The following is a 16,306-nucleotide window of genomic DNA, read 5'->3' as shown; positions in this document are numbered from 1 at the left end:
TCTGACTAATGCATGTGAGAGAGGAATGACAGGGCTGTGTAGGAGGGGGATCAGTCTGGGATCTACTTCAAGTCTGGTAGGCCACCCCGACATTTTTAGCTGACTAGATATTTGCTTGTTTATTGGAAAACTTCTATGAGAAGCAACTCTGTTGGCATTGTTGCGACACAATTTAATAATGATAATAATATCTTGGATTTATATAGTGCCTTTTAAGGAACGTAAGGACACTTTATAAGAACACATGAGACATGGACGGACTGTTAGTGTAAGGAGTAGTTTAGTGAAGACTGTAGGCTCCAACAAATAAAAGACCAGTCTTCATGGATTTCCATATGAAGGCCTTGTTTACAGTTATGTCTTGAACTTTCAATGAAAATAGTATATATATCCTTTACGCCTGCTTTTATTTTGAAGGAAAACAAGCAACTATGAGTTTAAAAGAAAAGGGGGAATAATTAAAAATCACCAATGAACCCCTCATCTGGGGTGGATTTTCCTGAATGTTACCTGCTGCATTCCCACATTGTCTCATTTTGAAATCTAGTGGCAATTTTACATGACGACTGCCTGGGAATTGTCCACATAAAGTTGTGTTAACAAATTTGGCAAATTGCAATCATACATGCAGCTAACCTCAAAGATTAGGGGAGTTTCCTAGAGTGTTTTTGCACATGTGAAAAAGCAAATTGAGCAAAAGTGTAAAGAAGAATTAGAAAGTGCTTTAAGATCCAAGTCATAATTCCAGCAAGTGTTTCTAGCATGAGTTCCCAACCTCTAGAAAGAAACACATGTCATTTTCCAGACTTGAAATAATCCTGATGTTTGCTTTGGTTGAAACCATCTCTCTGGAAAAAAGACATTTGTCACTAAAAGAACTGAAGTGGTTGTAATATGACGGCTTAGGGCCCACAGCGATAGCCGTTATCTCCACTCTCTGATTGTCTGACATAGGCCACCTACTCTGTTGGTATGGAGGACACACGTCATCTCCCCCTCTCCTCCTGCATCTCTCCTGTCTTCACTTTGCTCCCCTGTAACCTCCATCTCCTCCTCTTTTTATCTTTTAATCTTTCTTTTGTAGCGTTTGCATCCCTCTGTCTTTTCTCGTTGCCTCTCTCCTGTCTTCTCCTCCCTGACGTCAATGAGAAATTGGATGGTTTTTGATTATTACATGGCTGTCAGGCTTACTCCTATTAATTGAATTGAATCCCAGTCCATTTCCTGCACTTCTACCTCCCTCTTGCTCTTCTTTTCATCTTGTCTCACTCTTATTTTTCCGTCTCGTTTGTCACATTTTTGTGTATGATTTCTTTCCATTCCCTTGGTGTTTTCTGCCTCTTTCTTTTGTCCCTTCTCCCTCTCTTCGTGATCTTCCTTCCTGCCTCTCTGTGTCTCCCTTGTTTCTTCTTTTTCTTTCCTTCCTCCTTGTCATTCACTTTCCCTTCATACTCCTTTTCATCCTTTCTTCCCCTCCTCACTCTCTATCCACATGCTCTCTTATTTCTCTTCTTGTCTGTCCCCCTCCTCTCCCTCTTTCTCTCGTTCTCCCTTACCGGCTCTCTCACTCCTTGGGCACTGTGATACTGTTGTCATGGTGACGCCCATCATTTTCTGGCATGAATGGAGGATACTTTATTGATGAGACGGCATGGCAGAGAGAGAGAGGCAGAGAGAAAGGGGAAAGCGATGGAGAGGAAGACAAAGAGCGACTGAAAGAAAGGAGAAACCACTGGCAGGGAAAATCAGAGTGATATGGAAATGATCGTCCCTGCTGCTTATGATACAAAACATTTCCAGCCTGTAATTTGCTCAGTACTCATGAGTCAAAGAGGATGTTGCAAGCCAGAGCACGCTGACTCTTCTTCAGGGGTTTGGGATAGTCTGAGCTGCAGGAGAATATCCCCCAAAACACTATTATGCATCTCTCAGCGTGAGACGTCGGAAGGGAGATTCCTCTTATTAGGAAGCATCGAGCTGTTGCAGCCGTGCCCCTGGATGCCCATATTTAATGATTTGTTCGTGTAAACACAGCCACATAATGAAATGTGTCCTTTTAATCTCTTGACACGAGCGTTGGTGTTTTTCAGGGCTGGATGGACATCGTTTTAAGTGTGTACCGTGGTGTTTTGTTTGTACAGTTCGTGCTGGAATCAGGGTCCAAAGCAGAAGGTGAGCTCATTGGACACTTTTGATGTAGGCATCACATCGGGAGGATTGGCAGGCAGATGCTCAAGATATCTATTGAATTTTACAGGCTGTATAGGCGTTACATTTCTGATATTTTGCATTGTCATCCTCTTTTATTTCCATATTCAGGGCCTAATTCATAAAAAAGATTGAACAGCTTTTGCACCTGTTCAATTGGAAAATAAAGAAAAGGTTAGATGCTCCCAGAACTGCACTGTAGAGCGAACAGTGTCTCTGTGCACCAGTGCTTGTTTATATTCAAATGAGCAATTTTTCTGTGATTTGGGGAAAAATCTGCCTTTTTCTATGCACATCAGCTTCATTGCAAAGCATAACACAAACAACAATGCTAGTAGCTAGGGATGCACCATATTGGATTCTTGCCAGTATCTGTTATTCATATATTTAGATATTCATTGTTGCAAATATCAATGGATGCCAACATTTAATCATGTATTACAGTCTGAAAACTTTGGTCCTTTGATCCAACAGTACTGTGCAAAACTCTAAGGTATGTTTGGGCTAGAAACTGAGGCTGAAGTTAGGCAAAGATGTGGCGAGTAAGCAGCCTAAGGTCACCATCGGGTGGGAAGGAGGATTGACACAACCCCGGTGTTGTTCTGGATGACTTTGAGTATTACCAGGGGCATGGGGAAATAATCTGTTAAAAACATGACTAATTCCACTCCTTTAGGCCAGAGTATGGGCTGGATGTGGTGAGGAAGCACGGCCTTGGGCACTGTCCAGCACGTAGTTGGGTTGCCACAAGGCACCGGTCAGACTGTGGATGTTCCAAGGACCCCAAAATGCGCTGGCAGCCTGAGGGCGTATTACCACAGGTGAAAAGACCCAGGCAATGATGCTGTTGAGTTTGACCTTGGCTGTCAGGTGACACATGTGTGTCGACATGTGTTGAGCCTGTCTCTGCCACCCACCCCCCTCCAGGGGTGGGTCACGACAGGCCTTGTGATGAATCCTTAGAGCCCTACTTGCCTAAAATCAATCAGTCAATCAAAACTATGTTATGCTTGATGTGATAAAGATAGCCTTTTATTTTTGACCTCTCATGAGTGGTATATTGATGTATGAATTGGCACAAGTGGTGCATGCAGCTCTCATTGCTCAATACAAAAACATATATATGATCTTATTTATTTTCTACTTTGCTAAAGACCCATAGATCATTTTTTTGGAAAAAATTTGCTTTAACTTCTTTGTAAGAAAATCTTTTTGTTGATTAAGATTGGATTAGTATTTTTCAGTTGATAACAGAGAGAGACAGAGAGCGTAGAAGGAAAAGGTGTCACCATTCTGTCTGTTCAAGCTTATATCATCAGCAACAGTTTGATTCTTGTACTTAGGAAAAGTTACTCCAGTTATAAAATAAGATGCAAATCTCTCTGCAGGAGCAGAGAGCTGGCTCAGCTGCCAGGGAAAAGTGTTGATAAAACCTAGAAGTTGTCCGTCAAAGTTGTCAAATATAAATCAATGATCAGTAAAAGTAAGGAAAGTCTTAATGTCTCCCAGTTATTTAGGGTGGGTCTGTTGCAAAAGTGGGTGAGCCAAGGCCCATAAGGCCCGCCCATGCATCTTCATATGGATAAAACTAAGCTCTGTCAGCATGAGAGCAAACAATTGAAGAGGTAGATAACCTTTCTCTACATTCAAATGCAAAATAAGATCAAACTGCACAGACCTAGACAACTTTCTGGGTATTTTTTGTACCTGAATATCTTTGATGTGATGTGCTTTTTGAACCAGACCTTGAGTCAGACCACTTAACTTTCTTTGAGCTATTAGCAGCTGCAGTGCATTGTCAGTGAATTCCTGTTTTCTGTTTGATTGTTGTGTGGCACTGCTGGCATTGAAACAGATGCCTCCTCTAGGATAATTATGATATCCTTAACAAATGTAGAAATATAGAGAAAACTATGCACTTTATTCAAAGTCTGTAACAATGAAAAAGTAGGATCCATGGTTGGCGCACTTAAGACTTGCACACAAAATGAGAGGATTTAACATTGTGTTGCAAGAAAGTACCAGCGAGTGAGGACTAGACGAGACTCGAGGTCGATCTCTGTTAACCTGCGTCTGACCTTTCACTTCCTCCCCCACAGTCCACCTGCTGTCAGAGACGATCCAAGGAGTGACGGCCACCGCCACCGGAGTCCAGTACCAGCAGTCATGGCTCTGCATCCTGTAAGGCATAATGTTTGTTTGTGTGGATGTGAGTGCGAATAAGAGTCTAAATAATTGCACTGCTAATGTGACTGGAAGTTTCTTTGTCCATAAAAGTAAAAATAATTTCTTATGACACATCAGTAGTTTTTATAGATTTTCAGCAAATGATAACACTGATAATTGTGATATTTTAGGTAATATTAATGCTGATATGAAACTTTTTATGGCGTTTTGTCTCTAGTCAAGGGTATTCTGTCAGAGGCAGTCAGATCCAGAATCAGACATATCAAACATGTATGATATTTAAGTTTCAAAGTCAGGGAAGCTCTGGCAGGATAGGTAGCTGTAAAATTTATGGGTGCATGATACTGGATACTGGATGCCGATATCCAATATGTCGAAAAATTAACAAATTAATTTTTTCCAATATCAATACCAATATTTGAAAATAGTTCAGACGTAAACAAGCAGCGGTGAGAGGCCAGTGCAGATATGGCGTGAGAGATTAGCATGGATGCTGTTAAAGCGTCGGTTTTATCAGAACATGACAACATTTCTTTGTTAAAAGAAGAACAAAGAACAGCAGTGAGTTGTTTTCTTTTCAAAAACGACAAAAGTCGTGTACTGACATGTCTACATCATAGATCGTAGAGAGAATTGGACAAGCCCTGTGTGACGTCAGCCGTCTGCTTACAAAAGGCAGACTCAAACAGCTTTTGAAGCCAATCCACGGCAGGCTCCATATTGAAATTGCGGTCACAAGCGAACTTTGGATCTACCTAACAGACTGCCCACTAAGCTCAACTTCCTGTCAGCTAGCTAGCATTCTCGTTGACAGAAATGTAGCTTCTGCCTGTCGAGCTATCTGTCAATCAAATGAGACGCGCCAATTAGTCCACAGTGAGGTTTTTCTTAATATAATCTAAACCATTGTCATAAAAAAAAGATCACTCCCCATGCAGTGACAGCACATGAAGTCGCCATGGTTCGCGTTATGCAGTTTTCAATAGAGTTTACTCCTCGGTAGCGGCTACGTCCCGTGTTTTGTTGCTGTGATTGGCCTGTAAAGATGTGACAGACAGAAGGTTCGTCCAATCACCATCTGAGTTTTTTTTTTTTTTTTTTTGAAGCCTCTGCCTTTTCCCAAATGCTGTCTATGAGTGGTTTTCCAGATGGATGTGTGAAACACATCCATCTGTCGTGTCAGGTTCAAATTTCAGTCCTTTAAACACAAGATTTAAAGAGTAAGGATGAATGACATAACTTAATTCAGCCCTTAAAACACACTATAATGCACAAGGAATGAGGATAAATAAAGAAAAAGACTCACAGCTGATGTAGGTCTGTTGGTCCAGCCAAAAACTCCACTCACTTATTTGTTCTTAAGGCCAGTACTTACAGCTGATATAGGCAGTTTTTTCATATTGGTTGCTCGTATCGGCAGAAATTTTCATACCTGCCGATTCTGCTGATTCACTGCTTAAGCTCATATCTGCTGATATGATACAGAAAATGTTGTGTAAAATTATTCATGAGGACGTCACGTACTTGAGGATTGTTTTTTGGGGTAAAATCATTTACTATGAGCCTTGGTTTCGGAAATGAAACCCTGATAGTCAGGGGTGTTAAATCTGGTTTAAAGCCAGGCTAAAAATCGTGTGTGGTACTGTCTTTATTTTTATCAGCGTCAATGTGATGAGTCATGAAGTAATGACGTGGTGAGTCAAATTGGCAGGACCACCAGTCTGAAGCACCGTTTATTTCATTAAGATATCAATATTCCGCACCAACAATCCAATAATTCTATCATACAAGTCAAGACGATATGTCAGTGTGTTGATATGCTGTCCTTCCTCTAGTCTTTGTTGTGTATGTTCACATGCAGCCAGAGTTACAGAATGAGTAAAAGTGTGTCCATGGCTAGTCCAGCACATTTGAATACCTGTTGCTGCAGAGAAAGAGGTTAATCTTTGGAAATGAAGGTTGCTGCTTCTGAGGTGAGGCATTGACATTTATAAAAACCTCCTCTCCATCTCTCTCTCTCTCTCTCTCTCTCTCTCTCTTCGGCTCCAGCTGCAACGTGAAGCATCTCCAGAGGCGTCACGTGTGCATCTCCCGCCTGGAGAGGCCGCAGAACTGGGGGGAGAACTGCTGCGAGGTCCGCTATGTCATCCTGATACTGGCCCCGCTCAAAATGGTAACTGTCGTTCCCCAGAGGGAGGAAGTGATATGTGGGGTTTATTTGTGGAAAGCTGAAGCATCCATAGACACTTCTATTACATTAGTTTATGTTTTATATGTAAATTTATTTTATATTGTTCTTTTCATCATTTACTGTAGTTGTCCTTGCTTGTAGCTGATTGTTCAGTTGCTGCAGCATCAGACAGACAAGACTTCATCTTTATTAGTTCATTTATTGAGGAAGACCTTCAGCAGTTCACTAATCATGTGCTGAGGGGGGTTTTCTTTCATTTTTCATTATCATTCATCTCTGCCTCAAACTATGAGTGATGTCAGATGTTTTATCTACAGGTGAATGAATTCATAAAAATCAAGTCACCATATGATCAGTTTTTGCATCCTGCTGCTATGATGCAAGTAATTGATCATTTGCAAATCCTCCTGCTCTAATTTAGCTGCTAAATTTAGACAGAAATGTATATTAGGTTCCAAATCAGCCACCTGTTATGAGTGCAATCAAGGCCTGGCATAGGCTGTAAGTTTTAAAAAATGTCATCAAGTACTGTCATCTCAGGTCATACAAATGAATCCTTTACAATTCACAACCAAAGCTCACGGTTTATTTTTTCCACACTGAGGAAATTAGATTGGAATCAGCAAAGTTTTACGAGTCCAATCTGAAGTTTACTTTATGTAAATGTCTGGCAAGTCTGTCAAGTGAAGGCTGTTAATATCAGTTAAATTTAGGAATTCATTTTGGGACTTTAGGCCAGAACAAACAAACTTAGATCAGTTAAAATGTTACACTTTGTCTTTATTCCTTAAGCCCAGGTCAGACAAACGATTTGCACCGTGACTAGACTGTTTTAGAGCAGGGCTGGCAACCATTGCAGCCGTCTGAACTGAGCCGTTGCAGCTTGAATTAAACTGTCTGATGCTGTTTCATTACCGATTCTTATCAGAGAATTGCGAAACTAAGCAAAAGTATAGGCTTATCAACTCTCTGGGTGTGAAGCAAATGGCTCTGTGTGATGTCAAAAAAAAGTCATGACATGCAACACAACCAATCAGTAAAAAAAATTGGTTGCCAACTCTTTCAAGCATTTTTTTTTTTTTTGCGATATTATCTATTTTTTGTTGCAGCCCTGAACTGTGCAACTGTGAAAATGTGCAAAATAAGCATGCAACTTGTCATCGAAAAAAAAAAAAACTTTTTTTTTCTAATTATTCCTCTATTTTTCTTGTTGTGTAAATCAGTCTCTTCTGTGGGATAAAAGATGCCTTCCCCTACATTTATGCCTATGTTTTCTCTTTTTTGTCCTCCTAAAGATAGATTTTGGCCTTTCAGCCTTTATGTTAGTGCCACAGAATTAGAGGGTGGGGTATAGGGTTAGGTGCAGAGCAACAACTACTGTATGGCGTCTCTGCCTGCAGTCTCTGCCTGCAGCTGTTAACACAAAAACAAGACTTTTCAGTGCTACAGCCCATACATGTATCAATGGAGTGCATATTTTGCCTGCAGAAATCAAACCTCAATTAAGCTTCATTGTCTCTGAAGCTAACATATTTCTGAAGGGATTTACAGATACAGCAGCTCAGCTGCCAAATATCCTTAAACTGAATTCAATCCAAGAGCCTCTCAGTTTCTTGTGTGGGCACGAGAGTCCTGTTGGCTGAACCTGTCAGGTCACTGTTGGGCACTGGCTTGCTGTTTCCTCCAGCTCTCAAGAGCTTTCTGAAGCCGCTGGAGAGTGTGCCCCGTATCCTGTAATACCCTTCCATCCCATCAAAAAATGAACTCTTTCCTTCCTATCAAACCACTCGACCCCGCCGTCCTCCACTGCTTTCAACACACGCGCATACATGCACAGACGCACATCACTCTCCTGTCTGCAGATGGTTCTGATTGTCGCCCCGGCTCCTGCTGGAATCCCCCGATGGGATTTCTTAAAGCTGGCCCTACTTTTAGCGTGGTATCCCTCCTAAGGATGCCATTTTCACCGCCCAGAAGGAGGGTTGAAGTGACCTGACAATCAGCGATGCTTCATCTTCACTGCATCGTGTTTTTCTCTGTTTGTTACTTTGGTTTCTATCTCTTTTTCCAGCATAAACCCAGACTTTGTGTTTGTGCCCTCTGCAAAGCTTCCATCGCCTCCTTGCCAGTCTTACAGGCAGCAATCACAACCACTAATGGCATTCTCCAAGACATTAATCTGAGCTCCAAGTAAACATAAAGCACCATTATGTCTCAATTATCCCTGATGGTGACTGCTTCTGCCAGCAAAAATCTTTGAAGGGGCATGATGATAATGATGGTAGGAATTCCTTTGGTTGCCAAATGTATATAATCTACCGTGTGTAAGGGTGGACCGTTTCCATCACCCACCATTTAGGGAGCTTTACAGCATTTGCGGCTTTTTTCCTCCTCAGTTACCCAGCATGAGCATGCTGAACAGACGTGACCTTTCTTCAAGAATGCCTGTTTCTCATTCTCTCAGTTTGAGACATACCTGAAAGCGCCTGTAAACACATTCACGTACAGTTGCCCTGAAAGAAACTCCGCTTGTGCTAGTTAGACGAGCTGTCCTCAGCCTTTGAAGTTGGTGGCTCATTGTTACTCACTTTCTACACCCACGTTTTCCCCAAACGGCCTGGTTAATCAAACCAGTGACCTTCAAAACTTAAATAAATCCCATGATGAAAATCTATCTCCTGAGCATGCAACACTCATTCTTTGTTGGCTTCAAAGGTGGTTGTGAAACGTTTCCAGGTCCCTGTTGTATTGAGGATGGCAGCTGAGGATTGAATAATGGCAGTTACAATAGATACAAATACAGACCCATGGTCACAGGAGAAAGATAGAAAAATAAACCTTCTGCAGCCAAAGTTCATACTGTATGTTCAGTTTGTTAGAAGTGGATGTAGCCAGCATGACTGTTAGTATATTTTTGTGTTTGTATGGTAGGCTATTTGTTTTTGCTTACAGTTTTGAAGCCACTTTATTGGTGTCACATGACCAGGCTAACTGGAATAAGCACTCTTTTTATTATTTGTACAGGAATATTACCAGCTATTTGGACAGTCTGCAAAGCTTGCAACTTTCCCGTCAGCTTTTGGTCTGGCCATCGCCTTTAGTCACAAACTTTGTGTTGTAACCAAAAGAATGAAATCACAGATGCAAACAGACGACTTAAAGGTGCTGGCTTCCTCAGCTAGGGACTTCAATGAGGCACTGGAGTGGTTTGCAGCTGAGTGTGAGTTAGTCTGTACCTCCAAGTCTGAGGTCTTGATTTTCTGCTGGAGAACAGTGGATTGCTCTCTCCAGGCTGGTAGTGAGTCTCTACCTCAAATGAAGGAGTTCAAGTATCTCGTGATCTTGTTGAAGAGTGAGGGTAAAAGGAACCATGAGATTGACAGGCGGGTTGGTGTAGTACGGCAGTGCTGCAGGCATTGTTCTGGTCCACCGTGGTGAAGATGGAGCTGAGCAGCCGGAAGGCAAAGCTTTTGATTTACTGGTCAGTCTTCCTCCCAACACTCACCTGTGGTCATGAACTCTGGGTAATGACCGAAAAATGAGATTGCAGATACAAGCAGCCGGGGACTTTAGACATCCATTAGACAGGCATTGAACATCCAACTGGGAGGAGACCTCAGGACAACTCAGAACTTACTGGAGGGATTATATATCCAATCTGACCTGGGAATGCTCTGGATTCCCCCAGGATGAGCTGAAAAATGTTGCTGGGGAGTCGAACATCTAGTTCAACTTCGCTTTGGAGCGGTCCCATATAAACATAGCAGACTCACTGTTAGCCCATACATCTCATTTGTGACTGACAGTCATCAAATTTGATCTGTATAAGTCTAAATAATTGTGTAAGCATGGTCTTTTTGATCAAGATAGGAAAAGTCTGGATAATAACTCACTTGGAAATGGTTTCCATGAGATCTAAGGCTATTTATGAGGGGCACGTCATCTTTTTTTTCCATCTTCTGCCATGAAATTATCCAATGTGTTCACGTCTTGTTTCTGCAGTCTTCTGAGGATCTATTTTTCTCTTTCTTCTTCCTCTTTGGTTGAAATGGTTGAAATCTTTCACAGCTTAAGCTACCAACTGTTCAGAGCACACAGAGTACTGATAAAGATAGGGTATCCTGTGCCATCACACAAAAGAACACCCTTCAGATTAATCAACATCCTTTCTCTCAGCTCTTGCAGCTCTGGTTGAAATTCAGTTTCTATTGTGAAAAAAAGCTTTAGTTATTTTGTTTGCTGCAGCTGCTTCTAAACGCGCTGAGACCAGCTATGCTGGTATCATCACCACCTGGATAACAATGCTTCTCTGGCACCACGCTGCTGCAGAGCCTGCCAGGCCATTATTACCATCTCTCTGTGACTTGTGACAGCATTATTTGTAACAGATGTGGGATTATTGACAAAAGCCCCCTAAAACACACAGCAACAAATGTGAAGCTGACCCATCCCACCTTTGAAACAGATTTGTATCTCTGGTATTGTCTTTGACAGCAAAGTATGAGGTTTTGCTCTGTTTTCTACAATCCATCCTGCAACTGAGAGATGTGTTTATGACAGCGGACATTTTCAGATGTGATGCATTGATTTGCAGTATTATGGTGTGCTGGGGTTTCTTTTGGCAGTTGTAGTTTGATGGCATCTAGTCATGCAAAATTTAAGAAAGTGCATCCAAAAGCATGTAGAACATGCTTACCATTTTTTGTAAAAAACTGCAATCACAAAAATGATTGTATAAACCTCAGCTTAATACATCTTTTTAAGGGAGTTGAGGGATTAAATCCTTCTCTTATATAACATTTTAAAAAACAGAATATTAAAACTTAAGAAATAATCTTATCGGTATTTACAGGGGTTTTGATGTCAATAGTCTCATGCATAAAGCATGAGAAAGTGCTGGGCTCTTAGTTTTTAAAACTTGTTTGCACTTTTTTTTTGCCTCTGCATTAATTTCTGCACCTTTTCTGGTAGCTTACTTTTACAGATCAAACACAACTAGAAATTTGTGGTTGGTGTTGAGCAATGTAGCCAACAGTTCAAGCAAGTTCAGAGTAACTTTTTGAAGGAAGATTGTGCAGGGTGGTTACTATGGTAACCATAAATATGTACAGTTTTTCCTCACCTCTGTACATGGACAGACAGCTACGACAGAGCGGCATGGGTGGAAATAATACAGGAAGAATGAGCTCAACAGCATTGTTATGGAAATAAGAATCCCATTTATTTTCTGCATAACAGATTTGATTATTACCATGTTTTCAGAAATAGCAAAGATAGGTTTACCACAAGTTACCTTTGAATACAGCTATGATCGGTGAGGCCTGCTGTAACCATGCAAATGTCACCGCACTCACAAACAATGACTGTCAGCTGCTGCTGCTGACAATAAATGCTGCAGTAGTATGAAGTCATAAAAATGTTAACTATGATATACTAGGCTAAGCAAGTCCACCTAGACATCTCGCTCCCCAGCATCATTTTCCACCTCCTCCTGGGGAATTCCAAGGAATCCCGGGGCCAGATGAGATACATAATCCCTACAATATAGTCATTTAAAAATGTTCAACAAAGATAAGTGAAGAAAGACAGGGTCAAGGTTCTCTTTTAGTACCTTAAAAGGTAAAATTGTTGTGCAGACAGTACATCAGTGTTCCCGAGGCATTTAGATCTTCCTTCAGGAGCAACAAAGCGGCCACAGTGAAGAAGTTGAAACTCTGAATGAAAACAGTCATGGAGACTAGAGCTGACCTTACACTGCAGATGTGAAAAATAGAGATTTAAAAGGTTGAGTTGCTGCTCACCTATAAGCTTGCTCAACCACTTCACTACTTGGTTGAAAGCATTTTTGTTTTTTAAAAACAAGTTGCCAAACCTTGAAATGAAGAAAAAAGACAGGACAAACTCAATAAAAGCTTGATAAAACAAAATCGTCAGAGTTTTTTCTATGTGAAGACAAACAAGTTTCCTAAGACAGAACAGAATAGAAGGGATAGGCATAATTTGGCTGAAAAGCACACTGAAAAGCCTGAATTTTCAGTAAATAAAAGGACACATAGTTCCTTCATCCATTTTCTATACCGCTTATCCCTTTGAGGGTCATGTGGGGGCTGCAGCCTATCCCAGCTGGCATTGGGCAAGAGGCAGGGTACACCCTGGACTGGTCGCCAGTCAATCGCAGGGCTGACATACAGAGAAAAACAACCAGGCACACACACACTAACACCTACGGCCAATTTAGAGTCACCAGTTAACCCAACAAGCATGTCTTTGGTGGTGGGAGGAAGCCAGAGTACCCTGAGAAGAGGAGAACATGCAAACCCGGCACAGAAAGGCTCTGACCAGGAAGCGAACCAGGAACCTTCTTGCTGTGGGGCAGCAGTGCTAGTCCTGCGCTTCCCGTGCAGCTCCTTTATTCTTTCAAATGGTTGGCAGGCATTATTGAGCTCTTTTGGGGGTCTGCGATTGCGTCCTCAGTTGGTCGGGGATTAGGACCCAACGCTACCTCCTGAAGCGTAATCACGACCCAAATCTAAAACATCTCCAACCACTCAGATGTATGTAATGTTTTAACCCTACATGGAACAGAACAGCTGAACAAAGAGACAGAACAAAACAAACATGTATAAAGTACATCACTGCAGTAGGACATGCATGCAAACATGAGTTTCCTCATTATTTAGCGAAACCCAGCTTTGATACCCAAAGAAAAGGAGTTAAATAAGTAGAAATATTGACACAAATACTGGAATCTACATGCCATCATAAGAAAAACTTAAAAAAGAATACATGTACTGTATATTTTGCTTAGGGGATGCATGTTAAGCCTCAGCGCTTGATGCCTGGGGCCAGAGGCATAATTTTGTACATACAGGCCACCTGTGGATGCATTTTCACAACTTGAAACTTTTTCCTCCAACTTTGCACAAATCTTAGCCTAAACTCAAGGATGAGGCAATTGGATTTCAGAGGTCAAAGGTCAGTTGGCTCATGTGCACCCCTTACCAGTGAATGCCATATATTATATATACTTTGAGGGATTTCCTTCAAACTTTGCAAAAACTTCACTATTTCTATGGAAGAACTGATTTGGTTTTTAATTAAAGTCAGTGTTGTTAGGTCTCACTGTCCGCCTTTGTCTATCACATTTCTATGAATTTCACTACCACAGAAGACACCACAGCTGTTTTTATTGATTCATGACTCTACTTTTCCACTAGCAGTTGGATACCTCACTGTGGCACCTTAACACCAGGCAGTACTTCTGGTAACATCCATCCCAACCTAACAGCTGTGTGGAGTATCTTGGTAGTGATGTTTAAATCATTTCAAACATACTCATCAGTTCTCCTTTTCTCCTACATGAAGTAAGCATAAATAAGAGTTTTGGCTGGGTGCATGGTCCCTAAATCCTGTTCTGATGGCTTTTAGTTTGACAATGAACACATATTTTTGACATGACTTGATTTAGAAGTCAATGTCTACCATTTAATTTGATCTACCATTCAGTACAAATCAACCACAGGCATCTTAGTTTTACTATAAATAATGAATGAAACGGGTCCCATAATACTTACACAGTTGTGATTTACCCAACCCGAATCAGATTGAATCAAAATCTCTTTAAACCAGAAGGAGATCAGATGCCTCCACCAGAGTAAATAAAACATGAGTTAGCAGAGTTGTTTGGTTCCCAGGAGAGTTGTAACCAAAAACAGAGCAGAAAAGAGAGTCAGTACAGAACTTAGACTGATCGGCTTGGCATTAGCTCAGCTTTAAACAACTGTTGTTTACATTTGTCAGATGTGTAAAAAGCAGCTGTTTGTCATAACTACAAAGTATATGGATTGTTTCACTGGCTTAACGAAACCCATTATTTCATATATTTGAACTTCTTCTCTCCCACAGAAAAGCACCAAGACGGCGATGGAGCTCGGCAGGACGTTCGCCACCCTCTTCTCTGACATTTCCTTCAGGCAGAAGCTGCTGGAGACAAAGACGCAGGAGGAGTTTAAGGAGGCGCTGGTGTTCCAGAGGCATCAGCTGACGGCAACCAACCAGCAGCCCACTGCTCTAGGAAAGGAAGAGACCGACCCCCGCAGTCACAAACCCCTTAAGGTGGGTACAAGCTTTTTTCAGAGCATGCTCTATTTCTGTGTTTGAAATTGGGAACATTTCTACTCATTTTGAAGCACCACGTATCTATAACACAGCATCGTGAGTCATCCCCTGTGCCCTGATGATGATTGGTTTGCTCTCAGCAATTTTTTTAACAAATTCCTAAATGGACATTGATCCTTATATTTCACTTAATCTGTTAATCTGTGATAATGTGGTGTCTCCGTGTTTTTTTAAGATTCTGATCATGTATCTTGGGTTCCCAGAGCTGTTAAAGCACAAAACAAATAGTTGGAGGCTTGAATTACCTAGTTTATGTTACTATGGTAGGCCGGCTGACTATCACAGTGACCAAATTATTGTTATTTTTTCTTTATTTCCAGATAATAATCCTGTTATTACACAAAAAGAAGCTGCTATCTCAAGATAATAAGAAAAATTAAATTGTTCAAAAAGGAAAACCAGCTTTTCCACCTAAGATGATGAGAAAAAATAAGTCTAGCTTGAATATAACTGAAATAAATTTATTATCAATTAAAAAACAAGATTTTAACCTGGGATAAGAAGATTATACACTGACATAAACAAAGGGGAATTACTTATCACACAAAATGTAAGTAGAGAAAAGTGTAATTTACTTGTTATCACAGGGAAACTGATCACCATAAAATCTATAATAGAAGTCGTAAAAGTCAGGAGATTGTTTTGGGATCTCTTAGAGATAAAGAAAGGTATGAACTGCCATCCTGCATGATTAATTCAGCTGCATTCAGCAATATTCCATCTTGCGCTGTCTATGCAGCTGATCACTGGTACAGTAGTGGACTTAGCCAAATGCAGAAATGCCAGTTTTTGTCTTGACAGACCCTGTTGGGGTCAAATTTTCAAATCAAAGAAATATTTATTAAATATTAAACATACTTTCCTTAAGATAATATCATTTTCTTCCAAATTATGTGACATTTTAGGCCTTTAACCCTCTGAGCCGTAATCTATTTTTGAACCTTATTGTCTTGCCTGGACTTTTTGTCTTAAAAAGTCTGTAAAACATCAACCTTGTGGTGCACAGTCAAGCTCTAAACATCAGTGTTTCAGTGGATTATAAAAGCTATGGGACTATAAAGACAAAGGAAAGAACTAAACGGAAATTAAAACTCAAAGGTTTTTATGTGTGACACATAGGAAACAACAATGACTTAGACATTGATTTACACAAACCTGTTCCTCCATCTCTTGGGGACCAAACAGTTAAAAATAATCATTCTGTGACAAAAAGTCTTCAGGATATTAACATATACAATAATGTCCTTGTAATTTTTTATATTACTGTCTGTAAAAACACAGAGGGCCACATATAAGGCTCTATGTCTTCTCCATTATGAGCTATTCAGACTGTCCCCATCAGGTTCTAAGTGTATACACATTTGCTGTTTGGCAAAACATGACACAACCTTGGAACAGCCTGCTATTGACCTATGGCTAAGCCACGCCCCCTCCACTCGCTCGGACAAACAATGAACATTCACTGACAGAGGCTACGGCAGTTGTCACAGTAGGAGACATTTTACTGGAGGCTATTGATGATTTTTGGAGACAGAAAGATCT

The 16,306-nt window shown here is 40.8% G+C and overlaps 1 protein-coding gene across 4 annotated transcripts in view; it reads left to right on the top strand.

Moving 5' to 3' along the window:
* The window catches only part of slc4a11 (solute carrier family 4 member 11), a 224,895-nt gene that overhangs the window by 161,662 nt on the left and 46,927 nt on the right, over positions 1 to 16,306 (top strand). For all 4 annotated transcript variants that reach the window (XM_041812785.1, XM_041812784.1, XM_041812786.1 and 1 more), the window contains 3 exons: positions 4,308 to 4,389; positions 6,445 to 6,568; positions 14,492 to 14,701. In XM_041812785.1, coding sequence (XP_041668719.1) covers positions 4,308 to 4,389; positions 6,445 to 6,568; positions 14,492 to 14,701 — 416 coding nt within the window. The remainder of the gene's footprint in view (positions 1 to 4,307; positions 4,390 to 6,444; positions 6,569 to 14,491; positions 14,702 to 16,306) is intronic.

Source organism: Cheilinus undulatus, linkage group 18, assembly GCF_018320785.1.
Source record: "Cheilinus undulatus linkage group 18, ASM1832078v1, whole genome shotgun sequence".
NCBI classification, from domain to species: domain Eukaryota; kingdom Metazoa; phylum Chordata; class Actinopteri; order Labriformes; family Labridae; genus Cheilinus; species Cheilinus undulatus.
This window is presented reverse-complemented; position numbering and strand designations above follow the sequence as displayed.